At 46.2% G+C, this 25,775-nt stretch overlaps 1 protein-coding gene across 1 annotated transcript in view; it reads right to left on the minus strand.

Moving 5' to 3' along the window:
* The window catches only part of LOC309382580 (uncharacterized protein), a gene marked incomplete at its 5' end in the record, with an annotated part of 80,379 nt that overhangs the window by 1,539 nt on the left and 53,065 nt on the right, over positions 1 to 25,775 (minus strand). The window contains one exon of the mRNA XM_081934247.1: positions 1,629 to 2,447. Coding sequence (XP_081790373.1) covers positions 1,629 to 2,447 — 819 coding nt within the window. The remainder of the gene's footprint in view (positions 1 to 1,628; positions 2,448 to 25,775) is intronic.

Consider the following 25,775-nt stretch of genomic DNA (forward strand, 5'->3'; position numbering starts at 1 on the left):
GTTGTTACTCTCCTTGATTAGTTCACATCCATTTTTTCTTGTCCTGCCCTCTGGTGCTTTGGAAAATAAATCGACCTCCTGCTCTTTGTGGCAGCCTCTCAAATACTGGAATAGTGCTATCATGTCACTCCAAATCCTTCTTTTCTCTAGACTAGCCAAATCCAAATCCTGCAACTGTTCTTCATGTTTTAGTATTCAGGCCTTTAATCATCTTAGCTTTTTGTACCTTTTCCAAAGTCTAAACAACTTTTTTGTAACGTAATGATCAAAACTGGGTGCAGTATTCCAAGTGTGGTCTTACTAAGGCTTTATAAAACGGTACTAATACTTCATGTGATTTTGATTCTATGCCTGTTTATATAACCAAGGATTGTCTTAGTTTTTTTGGCTGCTGCCATACACAGATAACTCATGTTTAAGACATCATCCATTTAGAGTCCCAATGTCCCTCTCACAGTATTTGAGCCAGGTTTCGTGTAATCTGTTTTTCCTGCCCAGGGAAAAAAACTTACTTTTCTCCACATTAAACTTCACTTTGTTGGATTTAACCTTTTCTCATTTGGATCAGAAAGGCACAATATGCATACATAAAAATCTATAGATATGGTAGGTCAGAGGTTAGAATGCAGAACTACAAGCTAATTGCCCAAAGCCAGGAGTTCGATCATGACCAGTTCATTGTTGAGTCAGCCTTTCATCCTTTTGAGATCAATAAAATGAGGACCCAGATTGCTGGGGACAATGTGCTGACTTTGTAAACTGTTCAGTGTGTGATGTAAAGCTTTGTGGAGTGGTATTTAAGTCTAAAGTGGAATTGCTATTGCTGTATACTTTCTCCCGTGTGTGGATCCTTTTGTGAGAAGTAAGATTACCATTCTGAGCAAAGCTCTTTCCACATTCCATGCATTTAAATGGCTTTTCCCCTGTATGAATCTTTTTGTGGCAACTAAGACCACTGCTCTGAGCAAAGGTCTTTCCACATGCCATGCATTTATATGGCTTCTCCCCTGTGTGGATTCTGTTATGAGAAGTAAGAGCACTGTTCTTACTAAACGTCCTTCCACACTCCATGCATTTAAATGGTTTCTCTTTGGAGTGGATCTTTTTATGGGAAGCAAGATAACTGCATTGAGCAAAGGACTTTCCACACTCCATGCATTTATATGGTTTCTCCCCTGTGTGGATCATCGTATGGGAAATAAGATGACCTCTTTGAGCAAAGATCTTTCCACACTCCATGCATTTAAATGGCTTTTCCCCTGTGTGAATCTTTTTGTGTATAGTAAGTCTATTGCTCAGAGCAAACGTCTTTCCACACTCCATGCATTTATATGGCTTCTCCCCTGTGTGGATCATCTTATGGGAAATAAGATAACAATGTTGAGCAAAGGTCTTTCCACACTCCAAGCATTTATACGGCTTCTCCCCTGTGTGGATCACCTTATGGGAAATAAGATTACGTCTATGAGCAAAGGTCTTTCCACACTCTATGCATTTATACAGCTTCTCTCCTGTGTGGATCACCTGATGGGAAATAAGACTACTTTTTTGAGTAAAGGTTTCTCCACACTCCATGCATTTAAAAGGCTTCTCCCCTGTGTGGATCATCTTATGGGAAATAAGATTACCTTTTTGAGTAAAGGTTTTCCCACACTCCATGCATTTAAATGGTTTTTCTCCTGTGTGGATCTTTTTGTGCATAGTAAGTCCACTGTTCTGAGCAAAGGTCTTTCCACACACCATACATTTATATGGTTTCTCTCCTGTATGGATCTGTTTGTGGATATTAAATTCCCTGCTACGAGTAAAGGCTTTTCCACACTGCATGCATTTATATGGTTTCTCTCCCATGTTTCTCTTTTTGTGGATAGTAAGTTCATTGCTATGAGTAAAGGTCTTTCCACACTCCATGAATTTATAGGGTTTCTCTCCTGCTGCTTGGAGGGACTGGACTGCGTGGGCTACAGGTGCTTCTGAACATTGTTTCTCCCCACTGTGAATCCTTTCATGGGAAATAAGTTGCCTGTTTGTTCTAGAATGTTTTCCAGATTCCAAACATATATAAGGTTCCTCTTTTGTGTGAATCACTTTCTGAGATGTAAGGAAGTTATTTCCAAGAGAAAGAATAAATGTCCCATTGTAATTTTTTCCATTGTGCCTTATAGCATCTCCTTTGTTTTGGGTTAAATAGCGTTTGTTTATATGTAATTTATCTTTGATTAGCTTCATAGTTTTCCCAATATATTTTTTCCTTATTTTCTCTTGTTGGGCAAGAAAGTCTTGCATCAGAGAATCAGTGGAAGATGAGCTTTCCTGATTCCAATTATTTGACTGGTTTCTCTCATCGCTTTCTAATTCCATTCGAATTCCAAACTTCTCTGTTCCATCTTTAGCATTGATCACTTGGAACAGTTCACAGGAATCGTGATTCTCCTGCCCATTATTACCTTCAAAGCAAAAGAGAAATGAAATGATAAGGTTAGAGAAAAAGATCAAACCGCAAATCTCATTCAAAGTCAGTTTTGAGTTAAGGAATAATCAGGAGAAACATCCAAGAAGGAATTAGTGCGAGATCACACATTCACTAACCTGAGATATTGCACTACTGGTCTCGTGTGATCTCAAACTAAAGTAGTTTAGGCTTCTGTTCTCTGCAAAATGAGTCACAAACTACTTTAGTGCAAGATCACGTGAGATCAATAGTGCAAGATCTCATGCTTCTGATCTTGTGTGATCTCACATTACATGCCGGTCCATGGCCCGATCGTGAAAGTTCTGTTCTCACTTTTGGAAGTTCCAGAGGACACATGACAACACATTCTTCTCACATGATCTCCAGAGGCCACATAAAAACACACATTCTTCTCAGCCTCCACAGATAAGTTCAAATAGAAATAGAAAAATATACATAGGAAATGGCACAGAAAGCATCTAAGCAAAGAGACATTGACTCTTTCCTTCCTTGGAGCACGAGAAGGCCAGATCGTTTCCTTCTCCCTCCCAGGAGACATTATATCATTAGTGATTTTTAAATAACAAACTAACTATAATCTGTCTTCTTGGACTCTCTGATGGGGACTAGAAAACTCTTACCCAGAGAGACCACATTCCTATGGTTTTCAAGCATGACTTCAGAATGGAGTACTTTTTGGTCAGGATCCAGCTGAGACCACTCCTCCTCAGAGAAATACACAGCCACCTCCTCAAAGGACACCAGACTCTCCTGACACAGAAAAAATGAACAGAACAGAAGGATTCACAAAGGATTCTTCATGAATAATTAAGACAAGAGGATAGAAGGGGAACTCATCAAATTTGTACACAATTTGTGCGGAAGGACAAAATTTACAGGAATACCAAGACTCCAGAAGATAAGCTTGAGATATAGAAGGATCGAGAGTTGCTGGAATTGGGTATGTCTAGTTTAATGAAAAGAAGAACTAGCGGTGACATGATAGCAGTGTTTCAATATCTAAGGAGTTGTCACAAAGAGGAGCCCAACCTATTCTCCAAAGCATCTGAAGGTGGGACAAGAAGCAATGGATGGAAACTAATCAAGGACAGAACTAACCTACAACTAAAGATAAATTTCCCGACAGTGAGAACAATTAATCAGTGGAATGACTTGCCTCCCAAACAATGGAGCTGTTTAAGAAGAAATTGGACAGCCATTTATCTGAAATGTTATAGGGCTCCCTGTCTGAACAGGGGGTTGGATTAGAAGACCTTCAAGATCCCTACCAACTTGTTTTCAAATTCCCAAAGCTGAGATATGCACTAAGTTAAGTGGTTGTGCTTCACACAAGTGTGCTGGTTGAGAGCAACTTGAACCTGCTATTATTATTTATTTATTATTTATTTTATTGAACTTATTAGTCGCCCCCTCTCCCCACAGGGACTCGGGGCGACGTACAGAGCAATAATCAAGATAGCACCATAAAATCGTGCAGAGGAGGTAAAAATAAGTCCATAAATAAGCATACTTACAAAGTTTAAAACCCCAAAAATATTAAAAACAAATTTTCCCATTGTAAAATGACCTGGGGTGGCAAGATAGTAACGTTATGCCAGGCCGGCTTGACAAAACAGGTAGGTCTTCAGCTTCATACGGAAGGAGCGAAGATCGGTTGTTGTCCGGATGTCTGGGGGGAGGTCATTCCAAAGGGTAGGGCCCACCACAGAGAAGGCCCTACTCCTGGGCACCGTCCCCAGGCACTCTCTAGAGGACGGCATCCGGAGTAGCCCCTCCCTGTGTGAGCGAGTGGGTCGCAGGGATGTATGGGGCAGGACGCGATCCCGCAGGTAACTAGGCCCTGTGCCATGGAGCGCTTTGAAGATGGTAACCAGTACCTTGAAGCGCACCCGGTAGGCCACAGGAAGCCAGTGCAGCTCACGCAGGATAGGTGTTATATGGGAGAATCTCGATCTCCCCATAATAACCCGCGCGGCTGCATTCTGGACCAACTGCAGTCTCCGGGTGCACCTCAAGGGGAGCCCCATGTAGAGAGCGTTACAGTAGTCCAGGCGGGACGTCACCAGCGCGTGAGTGACTGTGCGCAAGGCCTCCCGGTCCAAAAGGGGCCGCAACTGGCGCACGAGGCGAACCTGGTGGAACGCCCCCCTTGCCACGGCCGCCACGTGATCTTCTAAGGTCAGCCGATCGTCAAGGAGGACGCCCAAGTTGCGCGCCCCTTCCACCGGGGCTAATTGCTCATCCCCGATGGTCAGCGATGGAATATGCTGATTGAATCGGGAAGCCGGGAACCACAGCCACTCTGTCTTGGAGGGGTTGAGCCTGAGCCTGCTGTCATCCATCCAGACCCGTACGGCTTCCAGACATCGGGTCATCACTTCGACAGCCTCGTTGGGGTGGTTTGGGGTGGAAATGTACAACTGAGTATCATCAGCGTACAGATGGTAACTCACCCCAAAACCACGGATGATCTCGCCCAGCGGCTTCATATATATGTTGAACAAGAGAGGCGAGAGAATCGACCCCTGTGGGACCCCACAAATGAGGGGCCTTGCGGTCGACCTCTGCTCCCCCGTCAACACACATTGCGTCCGGCCAGAGAGGTAGGAGTGGAACCACCGTAGCACGGTGCCTCCAATCCCCAACCCCTCCAGCCGGCGCAATAGGATACCATGGTCGATGGTATCGAAGGCCGCCGAGAGATCTAATAGAACAAGGATGGAGGAACAACCCTCATCCTTTGCCCTCCAGAGATCATCCACCAACGCGACCAAGGCCGTCTCCGTGCTGTGACCGAGTCGGAAGCCGGACTGGCGCGGGTCTAGATAATCATCTTCCTCCAGGTGACGCGGAAACTGCTGAGCCACCACACTCTCAACAACCTTTGCTAAAAAAGGAAGGTTGGAGACAGGACGATAATTTGCTAGTTCCTTTGGGTCCAGAGAAGGCTTCTTGAGCAGGGGCCTGACCACCGCCTCTTTCAAGGCGGTCGGCATCCGGCCCTCCCCCAACGAAGCGTTCACCAGTCCTAGTAGCCAGCCTCGTGAGCCCTCCCAGGAGGCCAGCACCAACCAGGAGGGACACGGGTCCAGTAAACATGTGGTGGCCCGCAGTCGCCCGCGCAACCTGTCCAAATTATGGCGTCCATGTCCAAACAAGGGAGAGGGGAAATAGAAGGAGGGAGCACTCTGCACACCCACTTCACTTCCTGAAGGAAAGGAGAATAAAAATCTAATGATGTTTCCCTTTCTTACTTGATTTGGAGGTTCCACTGCTGTTTGAGCTCCATCGTAAAAAACAGAAAACTTCATTCTTTGTTTCTCTGTAAGGAATAAATAATTTCAATATTCATATTTAACAAAATAAGAGGAGGTATACTACAGAAGAGAAGAAGGTAAGGTAGATGGGATCTTTCTGGATAATCGAAGGCTCTTGGATTACCTCCTAGAGTATCCCAACTTTGATCTTCCCAAGGGATTCCCCTGAAAAATAGCTTCTGAGAGGGGTTTGATGGATTCTTCTTTCCTTCAGGATCTCTGATTTCCACAGTGCAGCACTTCCAATAGGAGGAAGGAAAAAAGAAGCAGAATTAATGTACATCACATGACATAAAGTGGATTCTTATATTCGGAACACAACTTCAAAGCCCCAATATCCATCACCACATATTATGAATGCCAGAAACGTTTGGGAAGGAGGGGTGAAGTATTCAAACACATTCTCCATTCCCTTTTGAGCTCCCTACATTAAAGTGTCTCACCTGCAACGCAACCTGCTCCTCCTGCTTCTCCGCCTGGCTCAGGAGAAAGCCTTCAGCCAGGGCCACCGCCTGGGAGCTGCTCTCTGCTCCACACTCCCGCACCCAGCCCTCCATCTCTGGGGGCAGGATAGCCAGGAGCTGCTCCAGAACCACCAGGTCCAGCATCTGGGCTTTGGTGTGCTTATCTGGTCTCAGCCATCGCCTGCAAAAGTCATGGAGTCGGCTGCAAAGTCCTCGGGGACCTTCAGCCTCCCGGTATTGGATGAAATTCCGCAGCTGAACTTCTGAAGGGCGGATGGTTTCCTCCTCCAGGATCTTCTGCCCAGTCCTTGTCCAGAGCTTCCCCCCCTTCCCAGGCTGAGCAGCTGAAGGGCCTTTTCCGCTTCCCTCCTTGGCCAAAGGTTGTGTCTCCATCCTTTCTCTGTCCTGCAGAGCAACTCCAGGTGGGTCCAAGGACTCTGGTGGGTCTCCAGGTGCCTTTTCCTTCACAGGGCCATTTCTGGGGCTCCAGGACGGATCCCTGCAAGTTATTCCGCTCTTTGTTTTCCTCCCCAAGAGAAACTTTTGCCTTTGGAAGATTTCAGGTTTCTGCATCTGAGATGGAAGGAAAAAGAAAAGCCAAGAATTGGAAAGTGGAATTCAGCCACTGAAGAACCTTCACCCAACCAACCCCAAGCGGCTCATCCCAGCGCAGGGCCGGGAAGGAGGCAGCTGGAGAGGCCGCCCCGCTTCTCTCCCCCTCCGGAGACAGGATCGGGCCCTCGGGGAGTCCGGTGCGAATCCTGCCTCCTCGCCCGGCTTCTCTCCTCTCCTGCTGGGCCCCTGCAAGGCCGACCCTCCGCTGCCCCCACTCGGGCTCCTCCCCGGATCCCCTCCGCCTTCCCCGCTCCCCCCCCCCTGCAGAGAGAGGGCGGCTGGGGAGCATGGGACCCGGGGTTTAAGCCGGAGGAGGGCCGGGCGCGGGTCTCTCCCTCCTCCGCCTCCCTTTGCCCGGGAAGAGCCCCCAACTCACCTGGGCCACGTCTGGGTCTCCTCCCTCCAGACTCTCCGCCTCCTGCGGAGGCCCAGGGGTTAAGCAGAGCGAGTGCGGCGTCCTAGAGCGGTAAGCCTTCGCCCTCCAGTGAGCCAATGGGGAAGCCCGGGGATTTCTCTTGTCTTGGCAGAGGGCGCCCCCTGATGGCTTTGGCGCAAACTGGCAGGATTGTAGAAAGGGCGGGAAAGAGGAGCGCGTCTGAGGGGAAGGGAGAGGGCGGGGATGATGGGTTTGGGAGTAGGAGGAAAGCCCCCCCCTCGCAATGTCTCCCTGTCAGACAAAGGCTTCAACGTCTCCAGAGGCGGCACTTTCTCCATCTTCCTCTCCTTTCTGTCCAGGAACAATTTGTGGAGAATCGAAGAACTATCTCTGGAGGATTTGACCTCGCCTCTCTCAAGAGCAGCTGCCTTGAAGGCTGGGCAGATTGCAGAAGGCCTCAAAAGGGTCCAAATCCTATCAGAAACAGTAATGTGAAATAAGACTACTTTTTTTAGCAAAGGGTTTTCCATAGTCTAGAAAGTCGGATCCTAAATATATTGGACCTTTCCCCATAGTTCATATCATTAACTCTGTCATGGTGGAATTACTCCCTAAGTCATTACGGCAAGTTCACCCCGTTTTCCATTGTAGCTTATTGAAGCCGGAAGTCACTTCTGATATTCATCCAACCGCTATCCCTGTTCAACCTCCTATTATGGTAGTGGGAGAACAACATTTTGAGGTTCAGGAAATTCTTGACTTTAGGAAATTCCAAGGGACCACTCAATGCCTGTGGCTTGAAAACACCTCTCCTTCTCACACAATGAATGGGTTCACAAAAAACATGTGCATGCCCCTAAATTAGTACGTATATTTCATCAATTGTACCCTGAAAAACCTCATTGATTTTCAGTTTCCTTTGTCTCCCCTTCCCGCTTTTGTTTTCTTTCAGGTGGACAGCCCATTTTTTAGGGGCGGCAGCATGTCAGGTCCCAGATATTTCTACAGGGACGCTGGCGTTTTGGTGGAAGTAAGGAGGGGAAGGAATGGAGTGATCTGTATATGAAGTTTCTGTTTCCCTGCAGTGATGTAGTGTGGGACAGGTTGGTTAGCATTGCTTTAAATAGCTGGTTTTAAATGAGAAGCTTCAGTTCTTGCCTAGATTTCTTCTAATCACAAGCCTTCCAATAAAAGCTCCTTTTGGAAGCACTGGAGTTTCAAGAGTCCTGCTTTCTTGGAAAAATTGGAGAGGTAAGACCTTACAGAACTGTATTTTTCAAAGACCCTGGAGCATGGGGGAACTGCCAGAGGATTGGAAAAGAGCTTATGCAGTTCCCAACTTCAAAAAAGGGGAAAAATAGATCCAGGATACTACAGACCTATCAGCCTGACTTCAATACCAGAGAAGATGCTGGAAAAGATAATCAAGCAACAAATCAGTGAATACCTAGAAGCAAACAAAGTAATAACCAAAAGCCCACATGGGTTTGTCAAAAACAGATCATGACAGAGAAATCTTATTGCATTCTTTGAAAAAATGACAAGATTAATGGACCAGAGGAATACTATCGATATAAATTACTAGGACTTCAGTAAAGCTTTTCATAAAGTACACCATAACCTATAACTAGATAAAGTAGAAAAATATGGGTTAGACATCATCACCACCAGATGGATTCCTAACTGGCTGACCAACCAATCAAATGTAATTCTCAATAGAACTGCATCTACACGGAGAGAAGTATAAACAAACATCCAATCCCATTACACCAGTGTGAACGTTACACATTGCGCCGCCCTGCAAGTCCATTGTACTACTTAGTTATGATGTTATTTCGCATTCAGGAGTCTGACAGCCCATGGATAAAAACTGTTCTTTGGCCTGTTTGTGCATCTGGCTATGCTTCTATATCTCCTTCCCAATGTTAGGAGGGTAAAGAAGTGCTGACCAGGGTGTGAGTCACCCCTGAGGACTTTCCTCACTCTTCTAAGGCAGCGAGCCTAGCGATCTCATCTAGTGGTGTCAAAGAGCAGCCCACGATGTTTTGTGTTATGCTCACCACCCTCTGTAATGTTTTTCTATTCGCAGCTGTCAAACCAGCATGCCATACCATGATACAATAAGTGACCCAGTCGCAGATGGAAGAGGGAAAATCCAAGTCAGTCAGCTTTTTGATAAGGATGCTCGGCAGAATGGTATTGAAGGCCAAGCTATAGTCTATGAAAAGCATCCTGACACATTTCTTGGGTGTCTCCAGATGGGTCACTACAGAATGTAAAGCAGCAGCTATGGCGTCATCTTTTGACCTATTCCCCCTCTAGGCAAACTGATGTTTGTTAAAGTCAAGTGGGAGGCATAAAGATCCTTGTCAGGCCTCCTGCTAATTGACCGGCACAATTATTTACCACTATCCCCAGCACCCCATTGAGCCTGCATCTTTGCTAGGATTCACAACCTTCAATACAGCTCTCACTTGGTGTTCATAAAGAGTGAGTGGTTGAGAATCAGAAGGCTGGTGGGCAGAAGCTATGGGATCTGGTCTTTTCACCTCGTAGCGGGTGAAGGTGTTCAACTCCTCCACCAAGGAGGAGTACCTGAAGGGTCAGTTTTTGGCCAGTACTCTTCAACATTTTCATCAATGATTTGGATGAGGGCATAGAGGGGGAACTCATAGAGTGGTGTGATGGCCTGTAGGTGGATCTCTAATCTTGCAATCCAGAGTTCAATCCTAGGTAGAGGCTGATATTTCTCTCTGGGCACAATGAGAATATATGTGCAGAACAAAGCTCTGCTTTGGTGATAGGAAGGGCGTCCAGCCAGTAAACAATCAGCTCCTACAACTGTGGCATGCAGAGCCTGTCCCTGAGCATGCACCGTCAACAGCTGATCTTATGGGTTCCGGCATGCACATGCACACTAGCCAGCTGGTCTTTGCATGGGTGTGGGCGCAAGAAAGCGGAAGGCCAGGTGGCTGGCACAACCATGCACACCAGGCAGCTGCTCTTCTGGTTTCCAACGCTCCTGCGTGTGAAGTCCAACTAGCCGGTGTGCATGTGGGCACTGGAGCACAGAAGAGCAGTTGCCCTTCCAGTTTCCAGCACATATACGTGCATTCTGGTTTCAGCACTTGGTGCCAAAAAGGTTTGCTAACACTCTCCTATGACCGTTTCAGAAAAGTGACTATCCAGTCTCTTAAAAGCATCCAGTGATGAAGCACCCACAATGTCTGAAGGCAAACTGTTCCACTGGTTGATGGTCCTCACTGTAAGGGAGATTCTTGTTAATTCCAGGTTGCTTAGTTCATCTGCATTGCTTCTTGTCCTGTCCTCTGATGCTTTGAAAAATAAATTGACCCCCTTCTACTTTGTGGAAGCCTCTCAAGTACTGGAATACTGCTATTATGTCACTCCTACTCCCATCTTTTTCTCTAGACTAGCCAAACCAAAATCCTCCAACAATTCTTCGTATGTTTTCGTCTTTAGATCTTTGATCCTCTTAGCTACTCTTCTTTACACTTTTTCCAAAGCCTAAACATCTTTTTTGTAATGTAATCTCCAAAACTGGAGCCAGTATTCCAAGTGTGGTCTTGCTAAGGCTTTATAAAATGGTACTAATATTTCATGTGAATTTGATTCTATGCTTCTGTTTATACAACCAAACATTGTATTAGCTTTTTTGGCTGCCGCCGCACACAGATAACTAATGTTCAAGTGATCACCCATTCAGACTCCCAAGGTCCCTCTAAGTGTTACTATTTTTGAGCCAGGTTTCATGTAGTCTGTTTTTCTGTCCAGAAATAAAATCTTACTTTCTATACATTAAATTTCACTTTGTTGGATCCATCCCTGTCTCATATGGATCAGAAAGGCACAATATCAGTACACATAAAAATATATAGACATGGTGGTTCAAAGAATGCAGTACTACAAGCAAATTACCAACAGCTCATGATTGATTCATCTTATAATTTGGACCCAGATTTTTTGGCACAATATGCTGACTTTGTAAACTGCTCAAATACTGCTATAAAGCTTTGTGGAGTGGTAGATAAGTCTGTAACGGAATTGCTATTGCTAGATACTTTCTCCCGAGCGTGGATCCTTTTATGAGAAGTAAGATTACTATTCTGAGCAAAGGTCTTTCCACATTCCATGCATTTATATGGCTTCTCTCCTGTGTGGATTCTGTTATGAGAAGTAAGAGCATTGCTCTCAGTAAACGTTTTTCCACACTTCATGCATCTAAATGGTTTGTCTTCTGAGTGGATCTTTTTATGGGAAGCATAAAAAAGTTTCCTTTGTCTCCCCTTCCCGCTTTTGTTTTCTTTCAGGTGGACAGCCCATTTTTTAGGGGCGGCAGCATGTCAGGTCCCAGATATTTCTACAGGGACGCTGGCGTTTTGGTGGAAGTAAGGAGGGGAAGGAATGGAGTGATCTGTATATGAAGTTTCTGTTTCCCTGCAGTGATGTAGTGTGGGACAGGTTGGTTAGCATTGCTTTAAATAGCTGGTTTTAAATGAGAAGCTTCAGTTCTTGCCTAGATTTCTTCTAATCACAAGCCTTCCAATAAAAGCTCCTTTTGGAAGCACTGGAGTTTCAAGAGTCCTGCTTTCTTGGAAAAATTGGAGAGGTAAGACCTTACAGAACTGTATTTTTCAAAGACCCTGGAGCATGGGGGAACTGCCAGAGGATTGGAAAAGAGCTTATGCAGTTCCCAACTTCAAAAAAGGGGAAAAATAGATCCAGGATACTACAGACCTATCAGCCTGACTTCAATACCAGAGAAGATGCTGGAAAAGATAATCAAGCAACAAATCAGTGAATACCTAGAAGCAAACAAAGTAATAACCAAAAGCCCACATGGGTTTGTCAAAAACAGATCATGACAGAGAAATCTTATTGCATTCTTTGAAAAAATGACAAGATTAATGGACCAGAGGAATACTATCGATATAAATTACTAGGACTTCAGTAAAGCTTTTCATAAAGTACACCATAACCTATAACTAGATAAAGTAGAAAAATATGGGTTAGACATCATCACCACCAGATGGATTCCTAACTGGCTGACCAACCAATCAAATGTAATTCTCAATAGAACTGCATCTACACGGAGAGAAGTATAAACAAACATCCAATCCCATTACACCAGTGTGAACGTTACACATTGCGCCGCCCTGCAAGTCCATTGTACTACTTAGTTATGATGTTATTTCGCATTCAGGAGTCTGACAGCCCATGGATAAAAACTGTTCTTTGGCCTGTTTGTGCATCTGGCTATGCTTCTATATCTCCTTCCCAATGTTAGGAGGGTAAAGAAGTGCTGACCAGGGTGTGAGTCACCCCTGAGGACTTTCCTCACTCTTCTAAGGCAGCGAGCCTAGCGATCTCATCTAGTGGTGTCAAAGAGCAGCCCACGATGTTTTGTGTTATGCTCACCACCCTCTGTAATGTTTTTCTATTCGCAGCTGTCAAACCAGCATGCCATACCATGATACAATAAGTGACCCAGTCGCAGATGGAAGAGGGAAAATCCAAGTCAGTCAGCTTTTTGATAAGGATGCTCGGCAGAATGGTATTGAAGGCCAAGCTATAGTCTATGAAAAGCATCCTGACACATTTCTTGGGTGTCTCCAGATGGGTCACTACAGAATGTAAAGCAGCAGCTATGGCGTCATCTTTTGACCTATTCCCCCTCTAGGCAAACTGATGTTTGTTAAAGTCAAGTGGGAGGCATAAAGATCCTTGTCAGGCCTCCTGCTAATTGACCGGCACAATTATTTACCACTATCCCCAGCACCCCATTGAGCCTGCATCTTTGCTAGGATTCACAACCTTCAATACAGCTCTCACTTGGTGTTCATAAAGAGTGAGTGGTTGAGAATCAGAAGGCTGGTGGGCAGAAGCTATGGGATCTGGTCTTTTCACCTCGTAGCGGGTGAAGGTGTTCAACTCCTCCACCAAGGAGGAGTACCTGAAGGGTCAGTTTTTGGCCAGTACTCTTCAACATTTTCATCAATGATTTGGATGAGGGCATAGAGGGGGAACTCATAGAGTGGTGTGATGGCCTGTAGGTGGATCTCTAATCTTGCAATCCAGAGTTCAATCCTAGGTAGAGGCTGATATTTCTCTCTGGGCACAATGAGAATATATGTGCAGAACAAAGCTCTGCTTTGGTGATAGGAAGGGCGTCCAGCCAGTAAACAATCAGCTCCTACAACTGTGGCATGCAGAGCCTGTCCCTGAGCATGCACCGTCAACAGCTGATCTTATGGGTTCCGGCATGCACATGCACACTAGCCAGCTGGTCTTTGCATGGGTGTGGGCGCAAGAAAGCGGAAGGCCAGGTGGCTGGCACAACCATGCACACCAGGCAGCTGCTCTTCTGGTTTCCAACGCTCCTGCGTGTGAAGTCCAACTAGCCGGTGTGCATGTGGGCACTGGAGCACAGAAGAGCAGTTGCCCTTCCAGTTTCCAGCACATATACGTGCATTCTGGTTTCAGCACTTGGTGCCAAAAAGGTTTGCTAACACTCTCCTATGACCGTTTCAGAAAAGTGACTATCCAGTCTCTTAAAAGCATCCAGTGATGAAGCACCCACAATGTCTGAAGGCAAACTGTTCCACTGGTTGATGGTCCTCACTGTAAGGGAGATTCTTGTTAATTCCAGGTTGCTTAGTTCATCTGCATTGCTTCTTGTCCTGTCCTCTGATGCTTTGAAAAATAAATTGACCCCCTTCTACTTTGTGGAAGCCTCTCAAGTACTGGAATACTGCTATTATGTCACTCCTACTCCCATCTTTTTCTCTAGACTAGCCAAACCAAAATCCTCCAACAATTCTTCGTATGTTTTCGTCTTTAGATCTTTGATCCTCTTAGCTACTCTTCTTTACACTTTTTCCAAAGCCTAAACATCTTTTTTGTAATGTAATCTCCAAAACTGGAGCCAGTATTCCAAGTGTGGTCTTGCTAAGGCTTTATAAAATGGTACTAATATTTCATGTGAATTTGATTCTATGCTTCTGTTTATACAACCAAACATTGTATTAGCTTTTTTGGCTGCCGCCGCACACAGATAACTAATGTTCAAGTGATCACCCATTCAGACTCCCAAGGTCCCTCTAAGTGTTACTATTTTTGAGCCAGGTTTCATGTAGTCTGTTTTTCTGTCCAGAAATAAAATCTTACTTTCTATACATTAAATTTCACTTTGTTGGATCCATCCCTGTCTCATATGGATCAGAAAGGCACAATATCAGTACACATAAAAATATATAGACATGGTGGTTCAAAGAATGCAGTACTACAAGCAAATTACCAACAGCTCATGATTGATTCATCTTATAATTTGGACCCAGATTTTTTGGCACAATATGCTGACTTTGTAAACTGCTCAAATACTGCTATAAAGCTTTGTGGAGTGGTAGATAAGTCTGTAACGGAATTGCTATTGCTAGATACTTTCTCCCGAGCGTGGATCCTTTTATGAGAAGTAAGATTACTATTCTGAGCAAAGGTCTTTCCACATTCCATGCATTTATATGGCTTCTCTCCTGTGTGGATTCTGTTATGAGAAGTAAGAGCATTGCTCTCAGTAAACGTTTTTCCACACTTCATGCATCTAAATGGTTTGTCTTCTGAGTGGATCTTTTTATGGGAAGCAAGATAACGGCTTTGAGCAAAGGTCTTTCCACACTCCATGCATTTAAATGGTTTCTCTCCAGTGTGGATCCTTTTGTGGCTTCTAAGTCTACTGCTCAGAGCAAAGGTCTTTCCACATTCCATGCATTTAAATGGCTTTTCCCCTGTGTGGTTCTTTTTGTGGATAGTAAGATCATTGCTACGAGTAAAGGTTTTTCCACACTGCATGCATTTATGTGGTTTCTCTCCCATGTGTCTCTTTTTGTGGATAGTAAGTTCATTGCTACGAGTAAAGGTTTTACTACATTGCATGCATTTAAATGGTTTCTCCCCTGTGTGGATCATCTTATGGGAAATAAGATGACCACGCTGAGCAAAGGTCTTTCCACACTCCATGCATTTAAATGGCTTTTCCCCTGTGTGGATCATTTTGTGATACCGAAGTCCACTGCTCTGAGTAAAGGTTTTCCCACACTCCATGCATTTATATGGTTTTTCTCCTGTGTGTATCATTTTGTGGATTCTAAGTCCATTGCTACGAATAAAGGTTTTCCCACACTGCATGCATTTATATGGTTTCTCCCCCATGTGTCTCTTTTTGTGGATAGTAAGTTCATTGCTACGAGTAAAGGTTTTACTACATTGCATGCATTTAAATGGTTTCTCCCCTGTATGGATCATCTTATGGGAAATAAGATGACCACGCTGAACAAAGGTCTTTCCACACTCCATGCATTTAAATGGCTTTTGCCCTGTGTGGATCATTTTGTGGTACCAAAGTCCACTGTTATAAGTAAAGGTTTTCCCACACTCCATGCATTTATATGGTTTTTCTCCTGTGTGGATCATTTTGTGGATTCTAAGTCCATTGCTACTAGTAAAGGTTTTCCCACACTGCATGCATTTATATGGTTTCTCTCCTGAGTGAATCCTTTTATGGGTGATAAGATTACTACCACATCTGAACCTGTTACCATACTCTCTGCATTTGTATAGCTCCTCCCCAGTGTGAGTCCTTTCATGGGAAGTAAGTTGCTTGCTTGTTCTAAAATGTTTTCCAGATTCCACACATTTATAAGGGTCCTTTTTTGTGTGAATCAGTTTTTGAGATGTATGGAAGTTATTTCCAAGAGGATGAATGAATGTCCCATTGTAATTTTTTCGATTGTGCCTTATAGCATCTTCTCCTTTGTTTTGGGTTAAATAGTGTTCGCTTACATGTAATTTATCTTTGATTAGCTTCACACTTTTCCCAATAAATTTTTTCCTTAGTTTATCTTCTTGGGTAAGAAAGTCTTGCATCGGAGCATCAGTAGAAGGTGATCTTTCATGATTCCTATTATTTCTCTCATGGCTTTCTAATTCCATTCGAATTCCAAATATCTCTGTTCCATCTTTAGCATTGATCATTTGGAACAGCTCACAGGAATCTTGATTCTTCTTCCCATTATTACCTTCAAAGCAAAAGAGAAATGAAAACGATAACAAAGTTAGAGAAAAAAATCAAACTGAAGAAAGTAAAAAAACATTGTTCTGAATTTTTCCCAAATTCCATTACGTTTATTTTGCGTGTCTACAGTGGTGTGACATAGACATGGTGATTTCTATATTAATGATTCATGAAATCTTTGAAAATATCTAGAAAATATATGTCAGCCCTGGAAGCCATCTTTTTTTTTTGCAGCTTCAGGGCTGCCACATTTAGTGCCTGGGAAAATGGGAGGGGGCGGTTACAAGGAATCGGTGGAGAATTAGCCATAACATCATTCCTTTTTCTGGGAGTCAAGGACGCTCGGCCTGCCACTTGATGAGAGTGACTCCAGTTCACTCTCCAGGGGTTTTCTCCAGTGGGCATGGTAAAATGAACGGGCCGTGTGATGGACTTCTGGGTACTTGGAATGCTATTAACCCAAATCTCCTTTAAAAACTTTAACCAGTTCCCCGAATGCCGGGCTGCTGTCCGGGGTCCTGAGCCCCGAGAGCCAACCCCTCACTCAGGCAGTGTGAATACTCAGGGAAAATACAATACAATACAATACAATACAATAGTAGAGTTGGAAGGGACCTTGGAGGTCTTCTAGTCCAACCCACTGCCTAGGCAGGAAACGCTATACCGTTCCAGACAAATGGCTATCCAACATCTTCTTAAAGACTTCCAGTGTTGGGGCATTCACAACTTCTGGAGGCAAGCTGTTCCACTGATTAATTGTTCTAACTGTCAGGAAGTTTCTCCTCAGTTCTAAGTTGCTTCTCTCCTTGATTAGTTTCCACCCATTGCTTCTTGTTCTGTCCACAGGTGCCTTGGAGAATAGCTTGACTCCCTCTTCTTTGTGGCAACCCCTGAGGTATTGGAACACTGCTATCATGTCTCCCCTGGTCCTTCTTTCTCTTAAGCTAGACATACCCAGTTCCTGCAACCGTTCTTCATATGTTTTAGTCTCCAGTCCCCTAATCATCTTTGTTGCTCTTCTCTGCACTCTTTCTAGAGTCTCCACATCTTTTTTACATCGTGGCGACCAGAACTGAATGCAGTATTCCAAGTGTGGCCTTACCAAGGCATTATAAAGTGGTATGGAGATGGAGTAGATGGATTCTGGCTCAGCCTACCTTCACCTTCCCAGATAAGAGTGTGATGATGGCGTCTTTCCACTCCGCCTGGGATGAAGTACGACCCTGCCTCCCCCAGCAGGTCCAATACACCAAAGTGTTAGCTCCTGCTGGAGCCAGACTGCTGCAGCAACTGGAGCTGTTGGGCTTGGCAAAACCAGCCACACTCTCTCGTCAGCCAGTCTTCATGCTGCTACCAGCTGAACTGATTTCCCCCTTGCTGGTTTTTCAACCCCGGCCAGGGATGGATGCAGTACTAGTGGTTGCCGGCAGCAACACTACAGCCAGCATCAGCTTTGCCGGCCGCAACTCCTGCAGGTCTGCCACCAGCCACCAAGGTTCAGGGCAACTTTTGACGGAACCCCGGGGAAGTTGGCATATTTCCTCAATTGGATCTGGGTGTCAAGGCTGAATTTGATTAGATTACGGGTTTGGTTGTATCCAGGTTATTCATATGAATTCAGTTTGACACATTTGGGACCTGAAAGTTTCAGCCAAACAACATAACTAGCCAATGAGCCAACCATGTTCCAACAGCTGGCTGGTCAGAGGAAGTCGCCAAGCAACCACGTCTCATCCCAGTTGGACATATTGTTTTGAAAAATTGAGAAAATCCTATTATAGTGACGTGGAAAGGCCAGGAACTTTCAGTACTGGCTTTCCGCTAGTTAGTGCAAAAATGGTGCATCTAAATAAATTTGTTTTTGAGGAAACGGAATGCCTCGGAGTTCATTTTATGATGGATGCATTATTTGGAAGCTGACACTGGGCTTACATCAACCATTTTGTCTGAAACGGTATAGGGTTTCCTGCCTAGGCAGGGGGTTGGACTAGAAGACCTCCAAGGTCCCTTCCAACTCTACTATTGTATTGTATTGTATTATGGAGACGAGTATCAAACTGCTCACGTCCTGATCTCAGCCATCAGTGATGGGATGAACAAAGGGGAAGATGCAGAATGGACAGCCCAACTACACGATAAGGGTGCCGCCGATGCTGATGAGTTCATCCAATTGCTCTGGGGCAGATTTGAGGACACAGACCGTAGGCAGGAGACTGAGGCACAAATCAAGACTATGAAGCAGGCAGGCTGCTCCCCTAAAGAGTTTGTCTGGGAGTTCTGGAGAATAGCTGAGAAACTTAGGCACTGGCCTGAATCACTCCTCGTCCCCTATTTTAAGGAAGCCACAGAAAGGCTTGTGACATCACGGGGTTACCAGACTGACTGCAGGATTACTATACCATACTTGTGACAATGGATCAAGAAATCAACCCCCATCTGAAGCCCACTCCGGAGAGACTGGCCAGGAGAGTCCTAGGGCACTGAGCCCTGGCAAAGCCAGCCCAGCCGCCACCTTCCAAGGCGGCAAGAATGGTAAAGTGCTTCAGATACGGCTAACTGTGACACCAGGCATCTGAGTGCCTAGCTCCCACCCCTGTTCTTCAGCCCCGGCCTCCCTCAGCAACATGGGGAAGGCGATTCCTCCTCCCGCAGACGAAGGCGAGAAACCTCCAGCCAGAGACCCTCCTCCAGGGGCCGCCAGCAGAAGCAGCGGTAAAGGCAACCCAATGGTAAGTGAAGCCATTCGCCCCTTCGCTGTCAAAATCAGACTAGTAGTGCCAGAAACCGAGGTACAGGGTGGGTTGAGGCCATGATAGACACTAGTTGCACCAGATGTCTGATCATTCTCCTGGTAATCAAGCAGGTAGGAACAAAGATGAGGCCCCTAGTTCACCCCATACCCTTCAAGCAAGTAGATGGGACTCTGCTAGCCATCAAACTCATTAGACTGGAAATGGGACGTAACTGAGAGCTCATCTGATTTGTAGTAGCCCCCAAGATAACTGAATCGGTCATATTGGGACATGCTTGCTAGACAAGTGGGGCCCAACCATCATGTGGTAAGACGGCTACCAGAAAATAAAGATAGGCATCAACCCCTTACCGCCAATACCACCAAACAGCTGCCAACAGGCCAAAAGCCCCAGGTCCCCAGAGAGTACCAGGACCTGGCCAACGTGTTTAGTGAGGAAGACTGCAATGTCCTCCCTGCTCATCGCCCAACTGACTGCGTGATCGAGTTCGAGCCAGGAGGTAAACTTCCAAAGCCAAAGATGTATTCCATGACCCCAAGGGAAATGGCCAAACTGAGGAAACACATTGATGCCAACCTAGCCAGGGGTTTCATCCAACCGGCAAATGCCAAAGTATCAGCCCCTGTGCTTATTTAAAGAGAAGATGGAAGGATGAGAATTTGCGTGGATTTTCACGGAATTAATGCTATCTGCGTGGGGAAGACCTATCCCAGTGATGGCAAACCTTTTTTGGCTGCTGTGCCAAAAGCGGGGGGAGCACGTGGGGGTGCCGGCGTACCATACCCATAATGCTATTGCCGCAACATTCCCCCCCCCCCCCCCCCCCGCTTTTGCTGCAGTTTTTTCACCTTCCCCAGGCTCCAGAGGCTTTCTAGGAGCCTGGTGAGGGGAAAAACAGCCTCTGGACTTTGTTCAGCTTTTCATCCGAGTACGAAGGGAGCCACGGAACATGCCAATGCAATGGTGGAAAAATACATTAGATGTTATGTGGATTACCAGCAAAAGAACTGGGCAGACCTACTACCTTTCACAGAAGTGGCTTACAACAATGCTGTGCACAGCAGCATGGGACTGACCCCTTTCTAGGTCACCAACGGCATGGAGTTTTTCCCCATGCCTGAACTGCCAAGAGAACAATCCTCTTCCATGACCCTAGCTGAATGGAGGAGTCATTAAAGAAGGGTTGGGAAAACACCAAAAAAACATCAGTTCAAGGTTAATACCGCAGAAGCAGCCCCTCCCAAACCAATTGTAGTACAGGGTGAAACCCATTATGAAGTAAAAAAGATTTTGGATTATAGACTACATAGGGGTAGATTACAATATCTGGTTCATTGGAAAGGATACCCTTTATCAGAAGCTACATGGGTCAAGAGTTGGGATATAAACGCTGATACTATAGTACATGGGTCCTCAAACTATGGCCTGTAGGCCACATGCGGCCTGCAAAAGCCATTAATCTGGGTCGCACAGGACTATGAGGCTGCCCTGCCCACGTCACCTTACCCACCCTTTGGCCAAGTGCAGGACTTACTTTGTGAGTCCCGCGGGCTGGAACTGAAAAGTAAGGCCAACAATTTTGCCCTGCAGAATGTTTCTTTAGGTGGGAGGGGGAGGCAGGTGAAAAACAGGGTGCACAGATGCCCCAGGAGGCCAGAAAACCTACCCTGCCTCTAGAAGATAGATAAAGAGAGATAGACAGACAGAGAGAGAGAGACAGAGAGAGAGAGACAGACCGAGATTTCTCAAGCTCCTTGTGGCTGAGAAGAATTGCTGCAAAACTAAGTTTCCTGAAGTGGACCAGTAGGCTCTTAAACAACTGAAAAAAATGATCTAGTAAAAAGAAAAGGCGACCAAAAGAGAAACATGCAAACAAAAGCAAAAAAAACAACCCCAGGAGCAAAACAAATTAAAGTTTAATTTGTGTGTATTGCCACGCCCACATGACCCACCAAGCCGATCCGCCTCTCCCCAGCAGTCTGAGGGACTGTGAATTGACCCCGTTTAAAAAGTTTGAGGACCCCTGCAACAGTTTCATGATAAATTTCCCCACAAGCCAAAGGGTCCTCATTCGGGGGCAGAGAGAGAGGTGCTTAACATGCTGACTGTATTAAACCTCCTGATTTCCTGTTATTCCAGGATACGATTTTCGGCTGGGGGGGGGGCAGCCTGTCAGCCCTGGAAGCCATCTTTTACTTTGGAGCTTCAGGGCTGCCACATTTAGTGCCTGGGAAAACAGGAGGGGGATTACAAGAAGTCGGTGGATAATTAGCCATAACAACATTCCTTTCTGTGCGGGTCAAGGACACTCGGCCTGCAACTGGATGGGAGTGACTGGGGATTGTCTCCAGTTGGGATGGTGAAGGAATTAGGAAAAAACTAAAGATTTATTGAGATGTGTTAATTTCTATAGAGAACTGTGAGAACTGAAAACATTTCAAAACAAGTTCCTTCTTCCACAGTGTACCTTGCAGCAGCTTCTCCACAGTGTTTGTTTGGTAGCGGGACCCCTGCTCGACCTCTTCCTTCATCCCAGTGATGAGACTTTGGGGCAAACTCTTTGCTTGAAGCCTCCCATTACCTTGTAAGCACTCTTCGCGCTGAGACTGAAAAGTTTGGAAGGCTTCAAGAAAGGCTATTTCACTGCCCCAAAGTCTCATCGACTTGCAAGGTCTCTACGGCCAGATCTGGTACAGGCCTCAGTTAGCAGAGAACAGACGGCTAAGCTACTTTAGCATGAGATCGTGAAAAATCAGTAGTGCAAGGTCTCACACTATAGTACTTTAGGCCTGTGTGTCAACCCTGAGCCCATGTTGTAGCATCTTCAGGACTGCCACAGCGAGGCTGGCTAGAGCTGTGGCATTGGGAATGGGGAATAGAGATAGCTGGGAATTTGTAGCCAAAATAAAATTCTTTCCCGTGAACCAAGGAAATTCTTACCAGGTGCTGGGGAGGCATGGATGGAAACCAACTGGACTGGGAATTGTGACCTGATTGTACAGACCGTTGTACTTACCTGAACAGTTGTTTTTGGTGCGCTGCGTGAGAGTCCACGGAATGGGTTAATTTCAGTCTGCTTGCCCAAAGACTGAATTGAATAAAACTTGGCCACGCCTCCTCCTTCACTCGGCCAGTCAGTTTTTCAATGGAAGGCATGGCCATTTCGAGAGAAGAAAGCACATGAGATGCCCCACTAACCTCGAAACCTCCCCAGCCCCAGGACCCTGGACCGAATCGCAAGGGCGGGGTTGGATTCTCACGCAGCGCACCGAGAACGACCGTTCAGGTAAGTACAACGGTCTTTCTCCAGTGCGCTGCTTAGAGAATCCAAGGAATGGGATATGCCTAAGCATACAAACCTAAGGGTGGGCAGACGTCCGGTCCAGGGAACCAGAGTCTGAGTGAACCGCTTGTAGCACCCGACATCCAAAGGCCGCTTCAGCCAAAGCATACATGTCCAACTTGTAATGTTTGATGAAGGGTGACGGAGATGACCCAGTCGCCGCTCTATAAATTTCCTCGACTGATGCTTGCGTGGCCCCGGCCCTGGTTGTGGCTGCACTACACGTCGAGTGGGCTGTGATGTGACGTGGCGGCAAATGCCCCTGCACTTTATACGCCTTGGTGATACAGGCCTTCAGCCATCTTCCAATGGTGGTGGATAACACTTTCTGACCCATAGAGCCGGTTAGGAAGGCGACAAATAGGGCCTCTGAGCGTCGGAACGATGCCATGTGTTTGATGTAGCATCGTAGGGCTCACTGAACGTCAAGATGATGCCACTTCGGTTCGCGAGGGTGTTGTGATCGGGGACAGAAGTCAGGTAGCACAAGCTCTTGGGCCCTATTGAACCAAGAGTTGACTTTCGTGAGGAATGAAGGGTCAAGCCGGAGGACCACCCTGTTAGGGTGGAAGATGCACAAGTCGCTCCGAACTGACAGCGCAGCTAATTCTGAGACCCTGCAAGCTGAAGTAATGGCCACTAGAAAAACCACCTTCAAGGTCACTAGGCGGAGGCCGATGGAACGGAACTCAAAGGGCGCAGAAGTCAAAGCTTCGAGCACTATGGGGAGCTCCCAAGATGGATAACGATGTACTGTCAGAGGTCTGAGGTTGGACACACCTGAGAAAGGAACAAACCCTGGGATGGTGTGCCAGTGAGTGTCCCGCGCCTCCGTGGAGGACCGTGGAAAGCGCCACCATCTGTTTCCACAAGGTGTTTGGAGCCAGTCCCCTGTCTAGGCTGTCCTGGAGGAATTCCAGGACTTGAGGAAGTGAAGACAAACTCGGGGCAATTCCCAGGAGGCGGCACCAGCTACAGAAAACTGACCATGTCGCATTGTACATACGTGTTGTGGAAGGTCGCCTAGCCGCCTGGATGGTACAGATGACTTGTGCCGAAAGATTGTCCCGTCTCAGGATGTCCCCCTCAATGGCCAGACAGCTAACTGGAGCCACTGAGGGTCTGGGTGTAGCAGCGCCCCTTGGTTGAGGATGATCCTGCTGTCTTGTATCCTCTAGGGGGGGGGTGCAATGGCCAAGCTGGTCAGGTCGGCAAACCAGGATCTGCAGGGCCAGTGGGGGGTGACCATCAATACTTCTGCCTGCTCCAACAGGATTTTGCGAATCACCCTCGGAATGAGCGGTAGAGGCAGAAACGCATATAGGAGACCGCGGGGATAGGGGCAGCAGAGAGTGTCTAACCCCTCCGCCCTGGGCGTCCGGAACCTGCTGTAGAAGCGAGGCAGGTGAGTGTTGGTTGGAGATGCGAACAGGTCTATCATTGGCATGCCAAACCTGTGAGTCAGTTCCTGAAACAAGTCCGGATGGAGTCTCCACTCTGCTTGATCCAATGTCGTCCGATTCAGCCAATCCGCTTGTAGGTTCGCTGAGCCGGAGATGTGATCCGCTCTGACTGGGAGAAGGTGAGACTCCGCCCACATACAAAGCGGCTGTGCTTCTAGCGCATTGGAATGTGTTCCCCCCTGGCGGTTTACATGTGCTTTGGTGGCCACGTTGTCCGTGAGGATAAACACGTGCCGCCCCACCACCATGTTGCTGAACTCCCAAAGGGTTAGGTAGACAGCCCAAAGTTCCAACCAATGTATGTTGTTCAATAAATCCTGGGGGCTCCAGCATCCCTGGGTTACTCGTGACTCGGTGTGAGCGCCCAATCCGTACAAGCTGGCATCTGTCGTGATCGTGACTTGATCCGGTTCCCTGAACAGACAACCTTTCCGCAAGGTGGAAGAGGTCCACCAGTAGAGAGAACGGATCACCTTGGGAGGCAGTTGCACCGTGATGTCTGGAACAGCCCTGTGCCTCCTCTGGTGCAGGAGGAGAAACCATTGTAGATGACGTGAGTGAAGTCTGGCCCAGGGAACAATTCCTATGCAAGATATCAGCTTCCCGAGCAGAGTGTAGAAGACAGATATGTGCACCAACCTATCGGTCAGAACCAGGTTTATCAGGGTACAGATGCTGGTGCAACAGTTGGGTGACAGGAATACCTGACATTGAACAGTGTCTATAACTGCACCGAGATGTGTTAGTAACGTGGCCGAAGATAATTGACTCTTGTCCACATTTACCATCAAGCCGTGGAGCTGTAGCGACTGAATCGCTACAATAGGAAACCCTATACCATTTCAGACAAATAGCTATCCAACATCTTCTTAAAGACTTCCAGTGTTGGGGCATTCACAACCTTTGGAAGCAAGCTGCTCCACTAATTAATTGTTCTAACTGTCAGGAAATTTCCCCTCAGTTCTAAGTTGCTTCTCTCCTTGATTAGTTTCCACCCATTGCTTCTTGTTCTGCCCTTAGGTGCTTTGGAGAATAGTTTGACTTTCCCTTCTTTGTGGCAACCCCTGAGATATCGGAACAATGCTATCGTGTGTCCCCTAGTCCTTCTTTTCATTAAACTAGACATACCCAGTTCCTGCAACCGTTCTTCATATGTTTTAGTCTCCAGTCCCCTAATCCTCTTTGTTGCTCTTCTCTGCACTCTTTCTAGAGTCTCCACATCTTTTCTACATCGTGGCGACCAAAACTGAATGCAGGATTCCAAGTGTGGCCTTCCCAAGGAATTATAAAGTGGCATTAACACTTCACATCTTGATTCTATCCCTCTGTTTATGCAGCCTAGAACTGTGTTGGCTTTTTTGGCAACTGCTGCACACTGCTGGCTCATATTTAAATCCCTCTTTTTTGTGGCAGCCCCTGAGATATTGGAAAACTGTTGTCATGTCACTCCTAGCCCTTCTTTTCATCAAACTATACATACCCAGTTACAGCAACCATTTTTTTATGTTTAGCCTCCAGTCCCCTAACCATCTTTGTTGGGCTTATCTGCACACTTTCCAGAGTCTCAACATTTTTTTTACATTGTGCCAACCAAAACTGTATGCAATATTCCAAGTGTGACCTTACCTAGGCATTATAATATGGCATTAACACTCCTGGGCCTACCCCATTGCATACTTCCCTCCATGTAGATGCAGTTCCATTGAGGACTACATGTTGAGTGCGGTTGATCAGCCAGTTACGAATCCATCTGGTGGTGATCCGGGCAAAAGTCTTTGAAAATGAAAGCCTTTTCCCCCCGGATCTTGTGCAGGCCTTGGTTAGAAGAGAACAGAGGCCAAACATACTATAGTGCAAGATAACACGAGACCAGTAATGCA

The sequence above is a fragment of the Natrix helvetica genome (genome assembly GCF_964273705.1).
Source record: "Natrix helvetica genome assembly, chromosome: 1".
Lineage (NCBI taxonomy): Eukaryota > Metazoa > Chordata > Lepidosauria > Squamata > Natricidae > Natrix > Natrix helvetica.